Source organism: Corvus cornix, chromosome 3 (genome assembly GCF_000738735.6).
Source record: "Corvus cornix cornix isolate S_Up_H32 chromosome 3, ASM73873v5, whole genome shotgun sequence".
NCBI classification, from domain to species: Eukaryota; Metazoa; Chordata; class Aves; order Passeriformes; family Corvidae; genus Corvus; species Corvus cornix.
The window spans coordinates 17,660,108-17,678,950 of NC_047056.1; the positions used below are offsets into that span (position 1 = coordinate 17,660,108).

Consider the following 18,843-nt stretch of genomic DNA (forward strand, 5'->3'; position numbering starts at 1 on the left):
TTCCTTTTTATTTTTTTTTTCTCCAATTGTTCATTCTTTTGTTGTTCTTTCCTTTTGTTTTCCTTTTTTATTTTTGAGCTGGTTTCTTAGGAAATGGCAGAGGCCACGTGACAGCTTGGTGGCTGTCTCCCCACAATAAAGCTGCTGAGCCCAGTGCTGACATCAGCAGGATTTGAGAGAGGGGAGGAAAAGGCCCCTCAGTCACTCCAGTGCGTGCAAAGAGCCAAGGCCAGGAAGGAGGATGAGGGGCAGACCTGCTTCCATTTTGTTCCTGGGGAAGGCCAATGTGTGACCAACCGCTGTACTACACACCAGAGACCCCACAGGACTGGGACATCCTGTCCCTGCCTCAGCACTGTGGCTTTTGGGGCCATGATGAAGGGTGCAGGAGGAGGGTGTGTGATTCATCTGGGACCAGATAAGAGAAAGGGCCAAGAAAATGGGGAGCTGAAAGCCACCCCCTCCCCCCCCCCTTGTGTCTGTTCCCCCACTCCCCCTCCCAGCACAGGTGGCAGATGGGGCTGGTCTCCCCATCCTAGAGGGACAAACTCGGGAAGCAGACCTTTGCCCCACAGCCAGGATTAGCCTGTGGTTTATCTTCCTGGACTTCGTGGCACATACAGAGGAATGCATGAATCAAGGGCCACTGGTGACCTCAGCCTGTCAGCATTGGCACTCTGTTGGATTGAAGCTCCCCAAGAGTGAGGGAATGCCCGCATTTTATCAGGATTGCACAAAACCCCCACCCAGCCCACAGGCTGGAGGGAGCTGTCGAGCACGTCAGGGTGGCTCCCACCCCCCAGGAGCCATGGAGAAGGGCCCCGCAGCCACAGGTGCCAGGAAGTGACGCAGTTCCTTTGGTTTTGCAGTTTTTTGCTTTTGCAACAACTTTTTCCTTTATTGTGGGGCTCCTGTGCAGAGATACCCAGGCCTGTCCACAGAAACAGTAACAGACCCCAAAACAGCCAGTGCAGGGAGTGCACCACAGAGCAGGTTAGATCCAGTGGGGCTCCAAAGGCTGCCCCAGAGCAGGTTCAGTGTGCCCAGCCCCGAGGCACACAATGCTGAGCTGGCTGTTTTAGGAAGAAAGAGAAGGACTGTTCTTGTGACACAAAGCTGAAAAAAACCCAATGCTCTTTGGGGAAAGACATTTAGCTGATTTTTTTACACCTGTAGTGGTACTGTTGCCATTTTTTAACTCCCTTGGCACCTTGATGGAAGGGGAAGGCCACCCTGAGGGGCCAGGAGAAAGCCAAACCTTGCCCAAGACCATATGGAACTGAGGCCTGGCCAGCCCCTGCTCTCCCCACAGGTGGTGGGATTTTGCCATGTGCCCAGCCAGAGTCACCTCCTTTCCTCCAGGAGAGCCACCCAGGCTTGGTGCTTAGCAGCTCATGACTCACAGCAGCCCCTGCCCTGCAGGCCGGTACCTTTATTGGTAAAGATCATGAAGTTGCTCAGCTGCAGTGACTTGGAATAAGAACACTGGATCCTCCTTCTGCTGATTCAGCCATGCCTGGAGTTACTTTACAGCCTGGGTGCCTGGGCTTATCAAGGCACAGTTTAAGACACTCAATTAAACCTTGGTTGTAAATTACATTTACACTGCCTGCTGTTTACACTGAGGCCTGAATTATCAGTCTTCATTTCCTGTTCTCATCTTCTCCCAGGCCCAATGGACAAAAATGGCTTTTGGGTAACCATTGCCTGCATGTAGACTTCAAAATGTTTGCACTACCTGGGCAAGTCCTGCTGAACTTGTGCGACTGAGCTGCCTCCTTCACCTGAATCTCTTCACCTTGTTCTTCATGTAATCCTGTTAGGAAGTGATTTCTCCCAGCAACCAGCCAAGTTATAAGGAAGCATTCATCATGTTGTCTCTCCCTGCTTTTCTTGCCTTTTCACAAGGTCTGGGTGATTTAGGAGAAGAAAAGACGCAAGAGTTTCAACCCCTCAAAAAGCAGGACAAACAACCCTGAGAGGCGAAGTTTGGCCAGCAAACCCCACAGTGTGGACAAGCCCACAGCACTGTAGCTCTGAGGATTAAGACTGTTAGCTCTGGAGCACAAAGATCAATACACTTTGGGACCTGTGCAGAGTCCTAAAAGCAGCCAGACTCTCCAATTGACTGAAGCTGCCACACCCTGCCAAGGCCCAAAGTGTCACCTCTTATCACTCAGTTCTGGGACTAAGGCACTTTGAAACCAAGTCCCCAATCCAAGGGCTTTCACATTGCGGGAAGTGCTCTCCCTTACAGGTCTGACATCCTTCCTCTTTTGCAGTGTCTCCTGCTCCATTTTCTGACCAAGGAAGGAAATCCCAGGCAGGAGTGACTACTCTCACCTGGGCTAGATAAGGATGCCTGCAGCCTGGAGGCACCAGCTATCAGTGGGATCTTGGCTAGGAGTTGCCTGTTTGTCAGGCAGCACCACTCCCAGTGTGTCACACTGGTTTCCTTATCTCCACCTGGACTTTGGACAGAGATCAGTACTGCAGACACTTGGGCAAGGAGGAGCTGTTTACGAGGATCTTTACCCACTTGGGCGAGCCCCCAGGTGACTGAAAGACAGGCTAAAAGCCCCAGCAGAATCCAGGCCAGTCTGCTTTGCTCAGAATCAGGAAGCTGCACTCCAATGGATCCCTTTGCATCAGAAGCCCTTGTGCTCCCAGCCCTGTGACCCGCATGGGTGCCAAGTCAGAGCAGTCAGTCAATGCCTGTCTTTAATGAAGGGGTTTAACCACGCAGCGTGGCCAGAAAGGGCACATGCTGAGTTAGGTCATGGCCCATTATTGCCCTGGCCCCCAAACACAGCAGCTCAGCGCTGGCACTGCTCTGCCAGGAGCCGAGGGGACACTGCAGCTTTCTGTCCCTGCACAGCTGGCAACAGCTCAGGGAGGAAGAGCCATCCTGTGACTGCCCAGGCTCCGTGGGGCTGGCCAGAGAAAGCTCCCTCACTCCTCACACGGAAGGTAGTGCAGAACAACCAACACATGGCCGGGCTCCTGCTGCTCAGACTGCAAACAGGGAGATGGCTCCCAGGAAGGCCCCCAACCAGTGGGAATTTAGGCCCAAAGCCTAAGGGCACACAGCAGGTGCTGTTTGGGAACTGGAGCCTGCAGCAAGCAGGGGCATGCAGGGCCAAGGAGGGGAGCACACTGCAGACACAAACCTGCTTTCCCCCCGTATCCCTCCAGCTCTTCCTTCTCCCAAGAGCAGGGAAGGGCAGTAGCTGCAGAAGGCACAGCAGCTCCCTAAGTGCTTACCCAGATCCAGCAGTGCCAGCCCCGCTGCAGGAGGGCTGATCCAGAGGCTGGAGAGGAATCAGTCACTGACCCAGGGGAGGGAAAGCCCATTTATTTAGGCTGTTCAAATTTGGCACGCACAGAACATATCACAGTAATGCACTGGAGGCTAAGGGTTTTGGTTTTTTTTTTCTTTTTCTCTACAGACATACAAGAAAACTCTATGCAACTCCCATGTACACATTACACAAAGGAAACAGCTTTAATCAACCACTGATGAAACATGGAAGCTTTTAAGATCTCTGTAGCTGGCACAGGAATGTTCTCTACCCCCCATACAAAAGGCATTTCAGGTCAAACTTTCTAGTAGGTGATATTTCCATGCATTTCTACAGAATTAAAGAAGCTAACAGACAAAAAGCCCAGATCAAGCCATATTAGTCAGGCTGATTGGTTCTACTAAGTTAAATCAATAGTAATTATGGACAAATGGACCAAGTGACCAAAAACTGGGGCTGAAAATACAATTTTTTAAGTTGTGGTTCCTTTTCATTGTACTACCCATAACCAGAGAGCTCAGATACAAGAACCTGCATTTATAAAAGCCTCAGAAGCATCTGATCCACTAGCAAGTGTATTATTAGAGAAAGGTAGTTCTAAATTAAACTATGTCAACAGAAAAAGCAATTTCTATAGAATCACTCAGGAGGAAAGAGACCTCAAGACACTTCATAACAAGAAAATTGAACCTACAGAACAAGTGAACCTTTAAATATTATTACTGCACCGTGAGTTTACAAGGAAGTGGATTAGGACTACTTCTCCAGTAAAAGCGTGTCTGTTTTATGTCTAGCTTCATAATTAGGCTTTTTTGGTACAGCTCTGCAACTGCAAGCACTAAGAATTTAACCCATTTTCCGTGCTAACAGGTTGCTTTAGCTGAAGATTAACCACAGGTTTTAAGTTTTATCTTAAATGGTTACAGGGGAAAAGTTTTTGAATTTTGCTTGTTACTGTTTAGAAAAGCAAGAACAGGAACCAGATCATTCTCACCTCTCCACCTATCATGATACACTGCTCAAATTTTTGGAGACCTTTAGTGTTAATCCACTGGGGACAGAACTGGGCTGGACAACCAATGCAAATATTAATACACCAAGATAAATCCTTAATTTCATTTATTTAGGGTCATTTGTACATACGAGCTACATCTCCAAAATCTACTTTATTCTACAAGACAGCTTCCCTACTGTTAGTGAAACCCTTGCCTAGAATGTTTGCTTTATATAACTGATCTATTAAAACATGGAATGCTTGTAGAGTTGTGGCACTGAATGACATCTACACGGGACTTCCTTCAAAAGCTACGACTAGGGAGCCTCCTAGCTTCTCAGCAATGCAAGCTCGGTTCAGGTCCTCTGGCCCATTTGCTTGGCATTCATGCTTTATGCCTAAAAAAAGAGGCAAAACACTCAATAATGCAGTATTTCAGCATGCTGGTAAGCAATCAAAGAAACATACCTGGTAGTAGTATTAGAAGCAGCAATCCAGTCACTCAAGCAGACAAGTCCTGCCTTAGCTTAGGGAATTTGACAGTTTTTCCCTGACATGTCCCAGGAGACATCTGGCTGCACACCAAATGTCACTGTAGGGACATGTAGGGAGAAATCTGTCACTAGCTCAGTGCTCAGACTGTTGGCCTTTCATGGCAGGCTCTTAGAGCAAATCCCTCATTTCTTGTGCTGCCCTGGATACAGCAGGGGAGGGAGCTCCAGGCAAGCACATGGAGAAGGCTCACTCAACTCCCGCTGGCTCTGCAGAGGTGGCTGAAAGCATCACGCTGAGAACCTGAGAGGCAGAGACTGAGAGCTGGGCTAAGCAACCAACAGTGCTTTCTCTTCCTTTTTAAGGATGGGAAGCCCAACCCATGCCTGCCTTATATGGTGAAAAGCTAAATTTCTTCAGGATTTCTTTTTCTCAACTTCCATATGTGCAGCACACAGCAGTCTCCCAGGGCAGTTCCAATCCCTGGGCAAGCCATCCTGTGAAGGCTGGCACTGCTGCACAATGATCCTGTCAGTCTTGCACAGTGCAAGATTTTGGCCCAGTGCAGCCTGAGGAGCTGAAGAATGCTACCTGGCTATAAGCCAGACTGACTTACTATAGCACAGTAAGTTTATGAGACTGTGCATTTTAACAGACACTGGGATCAAAGTGCTCTGCCACAGCACAAAATCCAGCTTTGTGTTATGAATCTCATGGTTTCTAGTCTGTATGGTGCAGACATGCTGCTCCATATGGTACATCACACACTGCAAAACCTGCTCTTGTCCTGAGCACTGTTCTAGTGCCTCTGAAATTTTGTCAGATAATGTAAATTTGAGCCAGAGCTCATTTTAGCTCTGTGACATGACACTTCACCTCTCACTAGTATCTCAAAAAATCAACAACAAAACAACCCCCAAAACCTAAACTAAGTCTTGCTGTGTACTCCAGGGACACAGCAGAGTTAGGAGCATTAGTTCTATTACGTACCTTGAAACTTCTTTTTGATTGCATCCTTGGAACTTGCGTAGATCATCTTACTTTTGAGAGGTGCTTGTTCTGGTGCCCTAGTGGGAGACACCATAGAGAGTGAAATTAGTGACACTGATTATCCAGCCCAGACAAAAGCAGTATCCTACCCACCATGGACAAGTGGAACATCTCATGGCTCACAGTACAGGCATCAGGCTGCCCAGCTCACTGTAAGCCTGCCATTTTCACAGCCTGGACAATACAAACACTCACAGACCTCACCCACAGTGCCTGGACTGCACGTTAGGAATGTGAGACTTGGAAAGGTGGCTTACCACAAGAAAAACATCAGCTCTTCTTTTTTGGATTCCTTGGTCTCAAAGCTTGCATCATACAAGGCATAGCGGCAATCCTTCTCGGGAAGCATCTGCACAAAGTGCTTGAAAGGGTCGGTGACTGTCACTCCGACATCTCCCACCAGAATCTCTTTGCCTTCCTCCACAATAATGCACTTTTTGTCTGGACTGAGGCAGAAGATGACAGCCTTCTTCCTCTTCTTGATTTCCTCCGGCGTGGAGCACTTCCGCACTTTCATGTCGTAAAAGATACGGCACACCTCATCGGCCACTTGTACTCCGGAGGCCTGCAAAGACCACAGCAAACACCTTCAAGGCCTTCCACCCCAAATTTTCCCAGCTACATTATGGCACTGCCTTAAATTCAAGCCTAGAAGACAATAGCTTCTTGCAATAGTCACTCGTGGCATGAGAGTCTCGTCAGAAAAGGCTGCAGACCCTCTTTTCCAAAGCCAAGGAAAGAATCCGGAGTCTCACTGCTGTCCACAACCAACTGCCAAACCAAAAACCGTTCCAAAGAAGGCACAATCCTACTTACACCAGAACACTGTTTTGGGGGAGTTTTACAGGCATGCCAACCCCTTATTCTCTGAGATTCAGTTGTGGCAGATCCTTTGGCATTACAGCAGCTCTCTTCCCTGTTTCAGGCTGGCTAGACAAGCCCACAAGGGTCTTCTGTTCAAAGTTTCCCAGCCATTTCCAGCATGCTTGCTAGCAGCTTTAGGAACAGAGGAAAAACTGGCCAAATTCCATACTTTCCACATAGACTTAGTTTAGAGATCAAGAGATGTAGTGGGATACTGGGAGCGCAGTGGTAGTTTTTAGCTGAACAAACCAACTTTGGGAAGTTGCTCTGAATTCAGTATTTCAAACAGAGAACTTGCAAGTCCTAACAGATAACGTCTCTACTTCTCAGAACCTACTCCAGCGGTTTTTAAAACAAGCTCAACGTTCTCCCCCTCACCCTCTTGGAGTCAGCTGGGAAATAGTAGTGAGTGATATCATATTCCCCTGTGTAAGCTGGAGCAAGAGGTGCACATGCAGCATTATAAATCTGATGTTAAAGGCAGCTGCACAGAATAAAGAAGACAAGACCTAGCAAGAATGACAAAAGGCTGAAACGCATTTTCAGTCTGATGCTTTTCTGGGAATAAGAAAAAAAAAAAAAAAAAAAGAAGTGGCAAGTAGAAGCATTTACATCTGAGTTTTGTTCTCCGAGTGCACCAAGCTGGAGACATTAAAAGCAGCTGTGCATGAGTGAATACGGCAAATGTGGGAAGCCAGCAGGCACTGCTGGAAGGACATCATGGCCAGAGCAGCAAAGACCAAACTGAAGCCTATCCAGTACTCTATGTGTTCAAAATACTACACATAGTATAAACAGTGAGATTCCTTTAGAATCCTGCTTCCTCCCTCACTATTTTTTTGACTTCCAAATTCAAGTGACATTACTCATACTCATCTATCAGAAGGAAAACTGCCTTTCTCCCTCTGTGTAAACCACCACACGTCACTGCTATGAGCACAGTCAGCAGTACCAACAGCCAGGTGAGACACACAACTGAAAAAGGCTAAAGGTTGTTCTTCAATTTTTTAAACTTATCTTCAGCCCCAAAATGTGAGCTCAAGGGATTAATTTTGCATCTTCAAGAAACAGCAGAGTTCAGCTGCAAAACCAGGGGGACAGAGGTGCAGAACTACTTGGTAGTCAGGCTGCCCTTGAGAGATGGTTATGGACTGGACACCTACTTAATGTGTGAGTTTTTTTAAAGCTTTGACCAGTACCTACCACAGAGGACCTCATATGAACCCAGATTCTCCTTTTTCTACCAACATCCCTCCTCCTGTAACTCTGAGTGGCTGGCATACACTGCTAACCCAGTGAGGAGAGGTGGCACAGCTGGCAGAATCTATTACTGTGGAGTTTTCTAGAGCTCCCAAGAGCTGGTCGTGGAAAACCAGGGCAATCTCATACATCAGGAATCTGAGACAGCTTTCCAGCTTTTCTTTAGGGTGGAGAACAGTGCTCTTTCAGGGTTTACCTAAATACAAGGGGACCTCCCTCAAGAATTACAATGCACGGTCTGTCTATAAGGGGTAATCTATGCAGAATTGCTTGCACTTTGGGACAGGAGAACAGCAATTCAGTCACTGTGCCTCAGCTGTGTGGCAGGCAGCTATCCTTCTGCATATCACCAATAAGGTGAGGAAAGTACATTGAAAAAGCCTATTTCAGGATAAATTTGAGCAACGGTGCAAACACAGACTCAAAGTGACTCATTCCTGTGTCACCTCCTCCGTGCAGAGACACTGAACTTTGTTGGAGTGTGACAGAGATAATGAGGAATAAAGGTCTTTCTCCTCCTGTCCCTGTGCCTGGTGTGGGCAAAAGCCTCTTTGGGAAGACTCTACGTAATACGAAGTTAACCTAATAAGGCAAACAGTGCAGCAACTACAGCTATTTTTTCATTCACTAAGGACAAACCCACAGTGAATTCAAGAGAACCCTTTTCCTCCCCGAGGTTTATTTTCTAGCTAATGGTACCTCAGTAGCTGACAATGGGAGGTAAGACTCGGGTTTTAGTCACAAACCCCCTCGAGATTCTTAGAAAATGCACAGAAAGCCTGAACTGGTATAGAAATGAAGCTATTAATCATGGAAAAGCAGTTCACGTCACCTACCTCTACCTTTGTCAATTCTCAAGTTTTGCTCCAACACTACAACAAATAATTCCTCTGCACCATGTCATGTTGACTTCGAAAACAGAGGTTAATGCTCAGCTTAGAGCCAAAAGCAGCAGCAATAGAGCTGCAGGTTGATGCAAACTGTGCAGTCAAGTGCATTTACTTGTGCTACTACACAGCCAGACACATGTCTCCAAGTCAGGAGACAAGTTGTTTCTTTAAAAAGAATCTGAGCACTGCTGACAAGTCAGTTCAGATTCCAAAAATGTTGGAAGTATTTAGTCTGGAAACTCAAAATTCACTGTTAAACTGCAGCTGATAACTGGGACTGACCAGAAGCTGAAGGGAAAACGGTGAGAACTGGATTTTTTAGCTTTCCAAAGCAAAAGGCTGTTAGTAGCTGGTGCTACTCCTTTTCACAGCTGCTGTACAACCCCTGGATTCATCACACAGGCTGACATTAGCAGCCATTGTATTGCCAGGGACAATGCAGATTTGTTCCATCTGAGAACACCCTATAGCCGTGTTGCAGTATGGGTTGAAATGAGCCAGTGCAACAAACCAATTCCCTCTGAAAAGAGGATCTACTGCCATAACTGCAGGGCTCCCTCTTCAACCCCGGGCCTGTACCAGCCACAAATGGCTTCACAAACACACTTAAAAATGAAAAAAACTCAAACCCCAGGCAGCTTTTGTTGTAAGGTAGTTGCAACCACTCTATGTAGAACAGCAACAGGATGACTGCTAAGAGCACTGGAACAAGGAGAAATGCCAGACTCTAAATACACGTCCTCAAGCAACATTTTAACCTAATCTCTGCTGTCTTGTCCAGAAGATCTGGTGAGAAGCCTCCACCCTCCCAGTAATGACAGAGAAAACATTTGTTAGTCTGGATTTTCCCTCTTTGGCTAGATATGGCTCTGCTCAGAAGACTCAATACAGCACATTGGTTATAATTTTGTGCATTGTGCCTTGAACACTGTAGAGCTTCAGCAGCCAGCCTGGTCCTGTTCCTTTTTCAGGATTGAAGCAGTTATCCAGCTCTGGACTGGCACATGGGGGCTGGTTCAGTGAGCAGCACATACTGCAGGCACTTGTGGGATCCCTGACCATCAGCCAGCTGGTGACATTTCACTGTAGGACACAGACCTTTAACTGCAACAAGGAAGCAGCAAGCAGACAAGCCACCTAACTCCCAGATGGGAAAATGATGCCAGGACAGTGCATTCAGGGAGACATTCAGGAAAGAAGGGACAGAGTGAGTTTCCCTGAAGGAATCAACAAAACTGAGTTGTCCCCCAGAACCTCCATGCAACTGCTGCAGACACAGCACACCCTGGGAGCTGAGCCCCTCACACATTATCCCGCGGCACTCATGACAGTATCCCCACTGGATCTCACACAGCCTGCCGCAGGCACCTGAGGCGGGCACTGCATTCACTGCCTTGTCAGCAGGCACTGCAGGAACACAGCGGCTCTTGTTCATAAAGCCTCCTTCTTGCCTGAAGTGCAAAGCTCTGCAGAAGTCTTGGGAGAGCACAATGCCCGCCCTCCACAGGGCAGCCCAAAGAGGGAGCCTTCTGTCCAGCAGCCTTCCACCTGCAGGAGCCAGACCCAGCTGCCTCCACTAAGAGCTCCCAACATTTTGCCTCCATTGCCAAGTACCCAAACTGAAATTTAATCTGAATTGGGGAAGACTGAAGAAGAATCCAAAGCTTTCTCAAGAAAATCCCCACATACAGAAAGCCATTTCAGGAGTGAGAGACATGCCAGACACCTGATAAACTGGATTTGTAGCAAACCTGCACTAAAACACAACTTTGACACAACAAAATTTTACTTCTCTTTTGTTAGGAAGTGCTGTGAGCTTCAGCATTTCTCTTGAATACTTAAAATATTTTACCTAAGAAGAGCCTTTGCTTTCCTCAACTGTAAGACATCTAAGAAGACCTTAAGCTAATGACTTAGTTTGCCTCAAGACAAGTTTGAAGGACTAAATTTGGGTTTAAGTCTTGAGAATTTTAGAGCGTTGGTTTTCCCTCCTGTGATTAGAGCCCAAGAACTCTCCATAGTGGTGCCTGCGCATGCATTATCTCCAGAGCCATTTCAAGATGCAGTTCCTGACTTGTTTTGTCTAGGAACCACACACACATTGTACACACCAGGATGAACTATCCACAGCTACTCAAGTGGAAACTTTTGCTTCTTGGAAAAACATAATCAATTTTTCCAGAATCTGACACCAAGAATTTATTAAAGCACACCTCGTTTAATTGCAAGGGCAGATTTGAGAACACTGCTCCCAGGTTTGCTGGTCAGATTATTGGCATGTATTTGGTTCTTAGTTTCTTCAGCAAACCCTGTTTCCCCATCCCTGGCATACCCTCCCTCCTATCTACCTCTGAAATTCCCTGCCACTGCCAGAGCTGCCTGTGGAGCCATGTGGCACTTCCCTCTGACTCACTAATGTGTCATAGTACATGTAACAAATACTTTTTCAATTAAACCTATTTCCACCCGACTGGTCTGGGACAGCACCCTTCAGGGACAGAGCTGTCCCTTGCACTGCCACACAATGAAATGTCCTGGGCCAACACCAGCAACTTGAGGGGAAAACTAAGCCAAGGCAGTTGTGGGAGCGCTTAACAGAAAGGGAGAGTCACAGCTGAAAGGAAGTTTTGCCAAATGAGGCCTCTGGAAAGGTGTCACCTAAGGCCAACAAGCCAACTGAAAATGTAGGTGGTCAAAACCATAAGATATTAAACACTGCTCGGCCTTTAATCTGTTATTTGCGCACTCAAGAAAACACATCTGATATTATCATCCCCACTTTACTGAGCAGGAAAGGTGGCAATGCAAGGAGGAAGTGCAAGGAGTGACTACTTTAACTTCATCCCAGAGACCAGCAACAGTGTGGGAACACCAGTGACTTCAGGAGTCCAGAAGGGCCCACATTCCTTCCTGCTTACCTACAGCTGGACAGACACCTCCATTTACAGGGGACAGCCTGTGCATCTGAAGCCTGACAGGAAACAGAACTAACAGCTTTTTACTGCTGTTGTGTAAGAGGCCATTATTTGCACACCATAAACCAGCAAGAAGTACAGAGTCATCTGCATATCATTTGTAGACAGACCTTGCCAACTAGACTCAAGTTTTTATTTTGCATTATTTGGTCTCTTTTGGTAGAGGGAAGGTGTAGGGGGAGGAATCAAAACTCTATTCAGCTTTTATTTTTTTGCCCCCTGACAAGAAGAAAGGTTATCAACAAGACAAGGAGAGATGAGTAGGAAAGGAATTACTAAAAAAATAAAAAAAAAAAAAGAAAAGAAAAAGCTATCCTTCGAATTCCTGAAGGTCATTTCCTCAGCTTTCAGCCAAAGAGGAAATTATCTCCTTCTCTGAGCCACCATGAAGTTCACTCCCGATTTAATTATCAAGGTAGGCAGAACAAGCAATACCCACAAAAGGCAATCCCAGCAACAGTGCTGAAAAACAGGAACTGCAGTGGCCAGTAGTAGCAGGGCAGAAGTTTTCAGTAGCACCCATTCCTGTGTTGAAATGTAAGTTTTTAAGGTAATGCTGGTGGAAGCTGGTGTGAAACAGGACTCTTGCAGAAAATCAAAGCTTCTCAGAAATAAATTCAGCACACAAATCAGCTATTATGAGCCTAAATGCCCATAAGAATTTACTTGTGGCCCTCCAGGCACCTACAGCAACCTAAAGCTTAAATGTCACCCTCGAAACCAGGCTCTGAAGGCCAGATCTGGGCATCCCTGATACTTGTTACTGAGGGATCCTCCTCTTCTGAGGAGATTGCTGTGAATGCTGAACAACCAGTTGAGGAAGAGGCTGAGAACAGCTTCACAAGAGAGTCCTGGTTGTATCCAGGCTCTCTCACATGGGATTGCTTAGGTCAGCCCTTGCACCCAGCAGGAGCCTCTTGATAGTGATTCTGACAAGGCGAGTAGGAGCATGCCAGACACCCACACCACCAATTGTCACGAGGCTGTTATCTTGTATATGAGGCATATGTACCTTGTAATTACACAGATCTGGGCACAGCACTGACTAACAACCAAGAAAAATAATTTGCACGGTCCTCCAAAGACCTTGGACTCATTTAATCCAGTAGCAAAGAAACTGAACATTGTGGCAAGACACAAAAGCTGAAAATCCAAGCTCTTTTGATACGAAAGGATGCCCTCCTGCTGGCACCACTGTACTTTGCCAGAAGGCCTTCACTCTGCCTAAAACCAAGTTCATCTGCAGCATCTCAAAAAAGCCAACCTAAACTCTGTTGCAAAAACAAGATCACAATGAGAAATAGTAGTTTTGACTGACTTGGGAATTCCCTGGTTCCGAAGCAAGATGAAGCCTGACACGATGAGTAGTCACACTTAACTAGGTTTGCATACTGCAGAGGTGGTAGCTGGCTTGTTGAGACAAGCCTCTTTTGAACGAGAGCTGCAAGTCTCATCAGACTTTTTAGCAGCATCATCTGCAACTCCCATCAGCTCTGCTCCATGCTGCAGGCCAGCCACATGCTCCAGCTTGGATGTTAGAGAAAGCAGGGACATTAGTAGTACATCCCATCTGCCAGCCCTATGGACCAAAAATTCATTTCCTGGATATACCACATGTTCAGTAAACTACTGGTAAATACCAAGGCAAGACCCCAATATATAACACCTCTAACACAGGTAAATAACTCAGGCAAGTGTGTCAAAACACACAAGCGTGTGCTGCTGGACAAGTGCTTGTGCATGACTCAAGCAAAAACAGGGCAGCAGTTAAAACTGCATGAACTAATAATTGAGGCAAATTTGCCAACCTCCGTCCCCCGAGATAAACGGGGATGCAAACTTGGAGCATGGGCAAAGCAAACAGAATGAGCCACCATGAAGTCGAACACGCGTTTGGTCTATTCTGCCCCATTTATGCAAAGAGAACCCTGACACTTTTTTTTGAAAGCCAGGAAACACAAGTCAGTGCGGATGCTTAATACTTTTTTTGTTTCTTTGCTTCCAGCGTTATACCTTGGATAAATGTTTCCAGCACTGTGCGGGGAAGCAAAACAAACAAACAAACAAACAAACAAAAAAAAAAAAAAAACAAAAAACCCAAGCCCTTGCAGCAACTACTTTAAAATTTCAGCTTCCTCGAGCAGCCGCTGCGACACCCTGTTTTTTACAATCAGCGATTCCCCTCGGCGGGTTCCGCTTCCCCCTTTTGTCCGCCACCAGCGCTGCGGGCTCGGGCCGGGCCCGGCGGAGGGGGGCCCAGGCCGACCCTGGAGGGCCCGTGCTGGCCCCGGCTGCCCGCGGAGCCGCCGCCGGTTTCTAGGCCGGGCCCGAACCCCTCGGCCGTGGGAAGATGGCTCCCGCCGGGACCGGGGCGGCGGCCGCGCTTCCTCCCGAGCAGGGCAGCCCCCGGCTCGGGGGAAGGGCGGGCTCCCACCAACACCGCCCGGTGCCTTCCTGCGAGGCTGCGACCCCCTCCCACCCAGCCCCTCGTGGGGAGCAGAGGGGGCACCGCCCCCCTGTCCCCTCCCGGCCGCGCCCTGCGGCGGTGCCGCGCACAGCCCCCCCCACGGCCTTTTCCCGCCGCGCCCTCACTCCTCACACACCCCCCCTCCCAGAGCCGAATGGACGCGCCCGCCCCTAGCGCCTGTGTGCGACGCGGAGCGTACCATTACCTTATGGCGGGGGGAAGGAAAACGAGGGAGGACAGTTCCATCGCTTCAAGGCGGGGTGGGAGTAACCTTCCGTCGCCTCATGGCGGGATGGGGGCGGGGGGGAAGGGAGGAGAACGGATCCGCCGCGTCAAGTTCAAAGGCGAACGGGAAGGACCGGGAGAAAGGGACGGAGAAGGGAAAAGGGGCACGATGCGAGGCACGGCAGCGCCGCCAGCCATAGCGCCGGCCGGGATGCGGCGGGCGGTACTGACGCCCCCCTCCCCCCTTTTTTCCCCCAGGGATGAAGGTGAAGGCGGGAGACGGAGAAGCCTAACGCCCCCCCAGCGGCGCGTGGTCCCTACCATGGCGTCGGCGGGGCGCGGCGGGCGGGTGGCGGAGCGCGGTGCGGCGGCGGCGGCTCCCTCGGGTGTCTGGGCGCGGCGCGGGCTCCAGCGGCAGGAAGAGAAGCTGCGAGGGCGCGAGCCGGGCGGAAGCGCTGCCGACGTCACGGCCGCCGTGCCCGGAGGAGGAGGAAGCGGTTGCTATGGCGGGAGCCCCGCGTGGCGACGCCCCGGCCCCAGGCGCACGCGCGAGCGGGACAGCGGGCAAAAACCGCGGCCGCCATGCATGGCCCCGCCCCAGCCAATTAAACCAATCACAATGGGGTACCGGCTGATTGACGCGCCGGCCGGCCAATAGCGCGCGCCCAATAGCCGGGTGGGCGGGGTTACCTGCTCCAAGGTGGGCCGGGGTGGGGGGCGGGGAAGATGCTGAGGGCAGAGCTGGGGGCCTCGGGGAGCCGTGGGGGAAAGTGCGGAGGGCACGAGGAGGATTCGGGCTGCTGGGAGCGCGGCTGGAAGGGACCGGGACGGGCGTGAGGGGGTCGGGGAGCGTCCGAGGGGGCGGCCGTGGCTGTGGGGCGGGCGAGGAGCTTGCGGGAGAAGGCGGCCGCAGCAGCAGGAGCGGCTAGGGGCGGGCGGCCGGGCGGAAGTGTGGGAGTTTCTCTTTTTTTCTTTTTTTTTTTTTTTCTCCCTCCGAGGGTTTTTCACTACCTACTTTGGTGCGATCTCAGGCAGGCGGTGCTGATTGGCTCGGGCTGCTGCGGCAGGAGCCCAGTGCTCTCCGCTGGCACCCACGGAGCCCGGGTCCCGGCGCTGCTTCATCCCGGCGGCCGAAACAACGAGCGGGTTGTCCTCGGGACAAAGGCGGCCCTGAGAAGACGCTGCTGCTCGCATAAGCTGCTGTTCCGTGTTCACGGCAGTCTTGCTCGCTCTGACGAAAATATTCATTCCTTAATGTTTCTGGCCAGCGAGGCTCGGGGTGCTTGTAACCAGAGTACAAAGGCATCTGCTGATGTTACAAAATGTATAAAAGTTAGGTTTTTATCACCGAATCCTGACTGCAGTGATGTTCCCGGCTTGAATCGATAAACAAAAAGCCCCCAGCATCAAAAGCTTATTTGTCGAGTCTGTGCCTCCCTGTAAGCAGGCAACAAAAACAAGACTCGATGGCGGCATTTTCAGGGCTGGGCTATGAGGCAGCAGTACTTCATTACAACTATCATGAAGCTTCACTATTAAAGGTGTGAGCAATGCTTACACACCTTAAAATTTTCATCCATATTGCTGTTCTAGTTAAAGGGGCTTGATTTTTATTTGATTTTTCCCCTCTTTGCAGCTTACCCCAGTAGATGCTCTTTGTAAATGGTGTCAGGCCTGTTCACATGAGACAAGTTGCTGAAAGACCCCATGCTGAAGATGGGTGTAATGAAAAAGCCATCCAATTTCATTAGGCTGTTGGGTGAGTTACTGTGGCCAGGGGTTCCTTTTTGCAAAAGCTGTTGCATCAGATTTTTAATGAAACTAGCAAAAGACCTACCAGCACGACTTTAGTTGGCCTGAGTGGATAGTTCTTCCCTAGGCCCTTTTCTGATACATTTAATCAAGGGATGCTTAAATTTGACCCCAAATCTTGACTTACTTTGGAAGTATTAACAATAAATGAATAGGGACATATTTAAATTTTTTTTTTCCCCTTTTGAAAAGTAGTTTTGAAACAAGTCAGATAAAGTGCCTGTGTAGTAGGGAGAGCTTCAGTCCTGTGACTGAGTTTCTCTGGACGACTTCTGATCCTGCCTCCCTGCTGTGATTGTGGCTTGGAGAGGAAATCAAGGCAGTGGTGGTCAGTGCCATGTGGCAGTGCCACAGCAGACCTCCATCTCCAGTGGCACATAGCAGAAACCTGGGGCAGCTGTGCTTTCTAGTCGTAACTGATGCAGGTAATTTGTCTGTTACTATTCCAGGCTTGCTCTTTGTAGATGGGTTTCACTCTGACAGAGGGGTACAGAAGTGAGACATCCTGGGGAGGAGATGATGTAAGGCCACGAACAGGGCTGGGGCTATTTCATGCTGTGTACTTATAAGGGCAAATGAGGTGGAACTGGCCTCTTGGCTCAGTCTCTTCCAAGAGGTGGTTTTGGAAACATTGCAGTAGGTTGAGAAGGTATCTAACTGGAAATTCAGCAGGGACAAGAACTCCTTCACCAGCAAAGTAAGAGAAATATCTCACTTTTTCCTGCCTCATGAGAATGATGTGCTTGCTCTGGGAAGGGCACTCACTCACCAACAACCACAGCGGCTTTTTGAAATGTTTCGTTCCCCAAAAGACAAAGCAGCATAGCCCAGTGAGGCTAAACACAGCGGATGTGGTGCTTTGAGGCAGGAACTGTGCACCAAAATACATAGACAAGTGTGTGGTTACGGTGGTACCAGCCTGCTGTAGCACAGGGCTCCACAGACCCTGCACTGCTCTTCCAGCACGGGCACTGGGAGCTCCAGCCCTGCCCCAGAGCTGCCTGCTGGGGATTAGCAGTGTGTATGGCATGGCTTGGGAAGCCCTGCTGCATGTCTGTCCTGTGCTGCTGGTTGTGTAGGGAAACCGAGCCTGCTTTTCCAGCCCTGTGCTGCTCCCTGACCTGACAGCCCTCTCCTCACGTGCCTGTCACCTTAAGCATCACCCCAACCCTTTGGGGTGCTGGGGTTCCCTCAGCCCAGCCTTGCAGCAGGGTCCTGTCGAAGCTGTTCTGTAGCTCTTGCCTTGGTGCCTGAACCCAGGGGGAGCTCCCTGGTTTGGTGAGGGCAGGAGGAAGTTTTGTTTCTATTTCCGAGTCCCCTTTCTATCAGTGCCAGCTTTTGGATGGGACAAGGGCCTGGGCAGAGGTGAGGAAGTTATTGCCACTGTGACACCAACGCCCCTGGCTTAGTGTGCTGTGCACCCTGTTACCCTGTTACCGCTGTTCTGGTGTATGGTGAGCAAGGCTAAAGCCTCCTTGGGGTGAGACCCCTTTGTCCCCAGCCTCTCAGTGCAGTGAGAGGTTGTCACAATGACAGACATGAATGCTGTGAATTGCATTGTGGAGAGGAAGGGGTTTTTTACTAGCTCTTCTGCTTTTCAATACTGAACCAGCTTTGCCCTTTTTTTCCCTAGTGTTAGTGCTATAAATAAGCTAGGCTGGAAGCTCAAGCTGTATGTTTGGATGAACCATCATGAAGGGTGAATCCCCCTCCCTCTCTTAAGGCAAATGGTATTTGCAATCAGCCTGAAACTTCCCCCCCCCCCCCCGCCCCCCAAAAAATCCATCCCACAGCCAGGGGGGACCCTGAGAAATTCCAGCAATCCTGTAGCTTGTGGTGACCACTTCGGCTCCAGTCAGAAACATCAGTGCGAACTGCAGCTGGCAAATGTCTGCCCAGTGAAGGATCGCTGCAAAATCCAGCATGGTCAATATAAAAAGTCACCCATGGACTCAGTTTTTGAATGAGACCCGACATCAACAAAAACCTGAGATCAATACATCCACTTTGCTGACTTTCTAGCTTTGGAGATGGTGACTACTTGCTTACTTTATATGCCTCAGCTATTTGAACTCCCCCTCCCGTCCTCCAAGCAACTGACTCATTTCCTCCTCTAAAACCTTCCTTTTTTAGCCTTTCGCTCTGAAGTATTTGGTGTCTGTTTTGAGCTGCGTGCTCCATGCCTTACTTAGGCAAACTCCTACATCACAGCCCTGCAAGCCATGCTTTTGTACCATGGAAATCGTTTGTTTTCCCTGATAGTTTCAGTCCTGAGGGGCAGCCTTGGCTACTGACTGTGCTCGTCGGCAAATTGCTGCTTTGCTGTTGGAAATTGGGGAGGCAGACAATCGGCAAGGCAGCTGGTGAGCTGAGGCTGCCGCTGCTTATGGTAATTGCTGTTGTCTCCCTCTTAGCCCCGCTTCCCCCATCTGCCTGCATCCACCTGCCGTCTTTTCATCCACTTTTGCCCTGATCTCGCAGTTGGAGCGGGGATCACAGATGCTCCTCTTTG

General features: G+C 49.3%; 1 protein-coding gene across 2 annotated transcripts; it reads right to left on the reverse strand.

Annotated features, from left to right (window-relative positions):
* Nucleotides 1–3,339: 3,339 nt before the first annotated feature.
* On the reverse strand, nucleotides 3,340–15,051 carry DSTN (destrin, actin depolymerizing factor). Of its 2 annotated transcripts, none has more exons than XM_039568685.1 (4): nucleotides 14,841–15,051; nucleotides 6,096–6,403; nucleotides 5,779–5,855; nucleotides 3,340–4,694 (listed from the first exon to the last, which is right to left on the reverse strand). In XM_039568685.1, exons 1-4 carry the CDS (start codon nucleotides 14,841–14,843, stop codon nucleotides 4,585–4,587), a joined length of 498 nt encoding a protein of 165 aa, XP_039424619.1. In that variant the 5' UTR covers nucleotides 14,844–15,051; the 3' UTR covers nucleotides 3,340–4,584. The 2 variants fall into 2 exon arrangements, with proteins under 2 accessions (XP_039424619.1, XP_039424620.1); XM_039568686.1 differs by lacking the exon at nucleotides 14,841–15,051 and adding an exon at nucleotides 14,500–14,515.
* Between the last annotated feature and the right edge of the window lie 3,792 nt (nucleotides 15,052–18,843).

Excerpts from the sequence above, each read along its gene's own strand:
- DSTN (XM_039568685.1), bottom strand. Across the intron at positions 5,856-6,095 it reads GAGCTGATGTTTTTCTTGTG|GGCACCAGAACAAGCACCTC; the intron begins GTAAGCCACCTT and ends GTCTCCCACTAG. Across the intron at positions 4,695-5,778 it reads AATCAAAAAGAAGTTTCAAG|GCATAAAGCATGAATGCCAA; the intron begins GTACGTAATAGA and ends CTCTTTTTTTAG.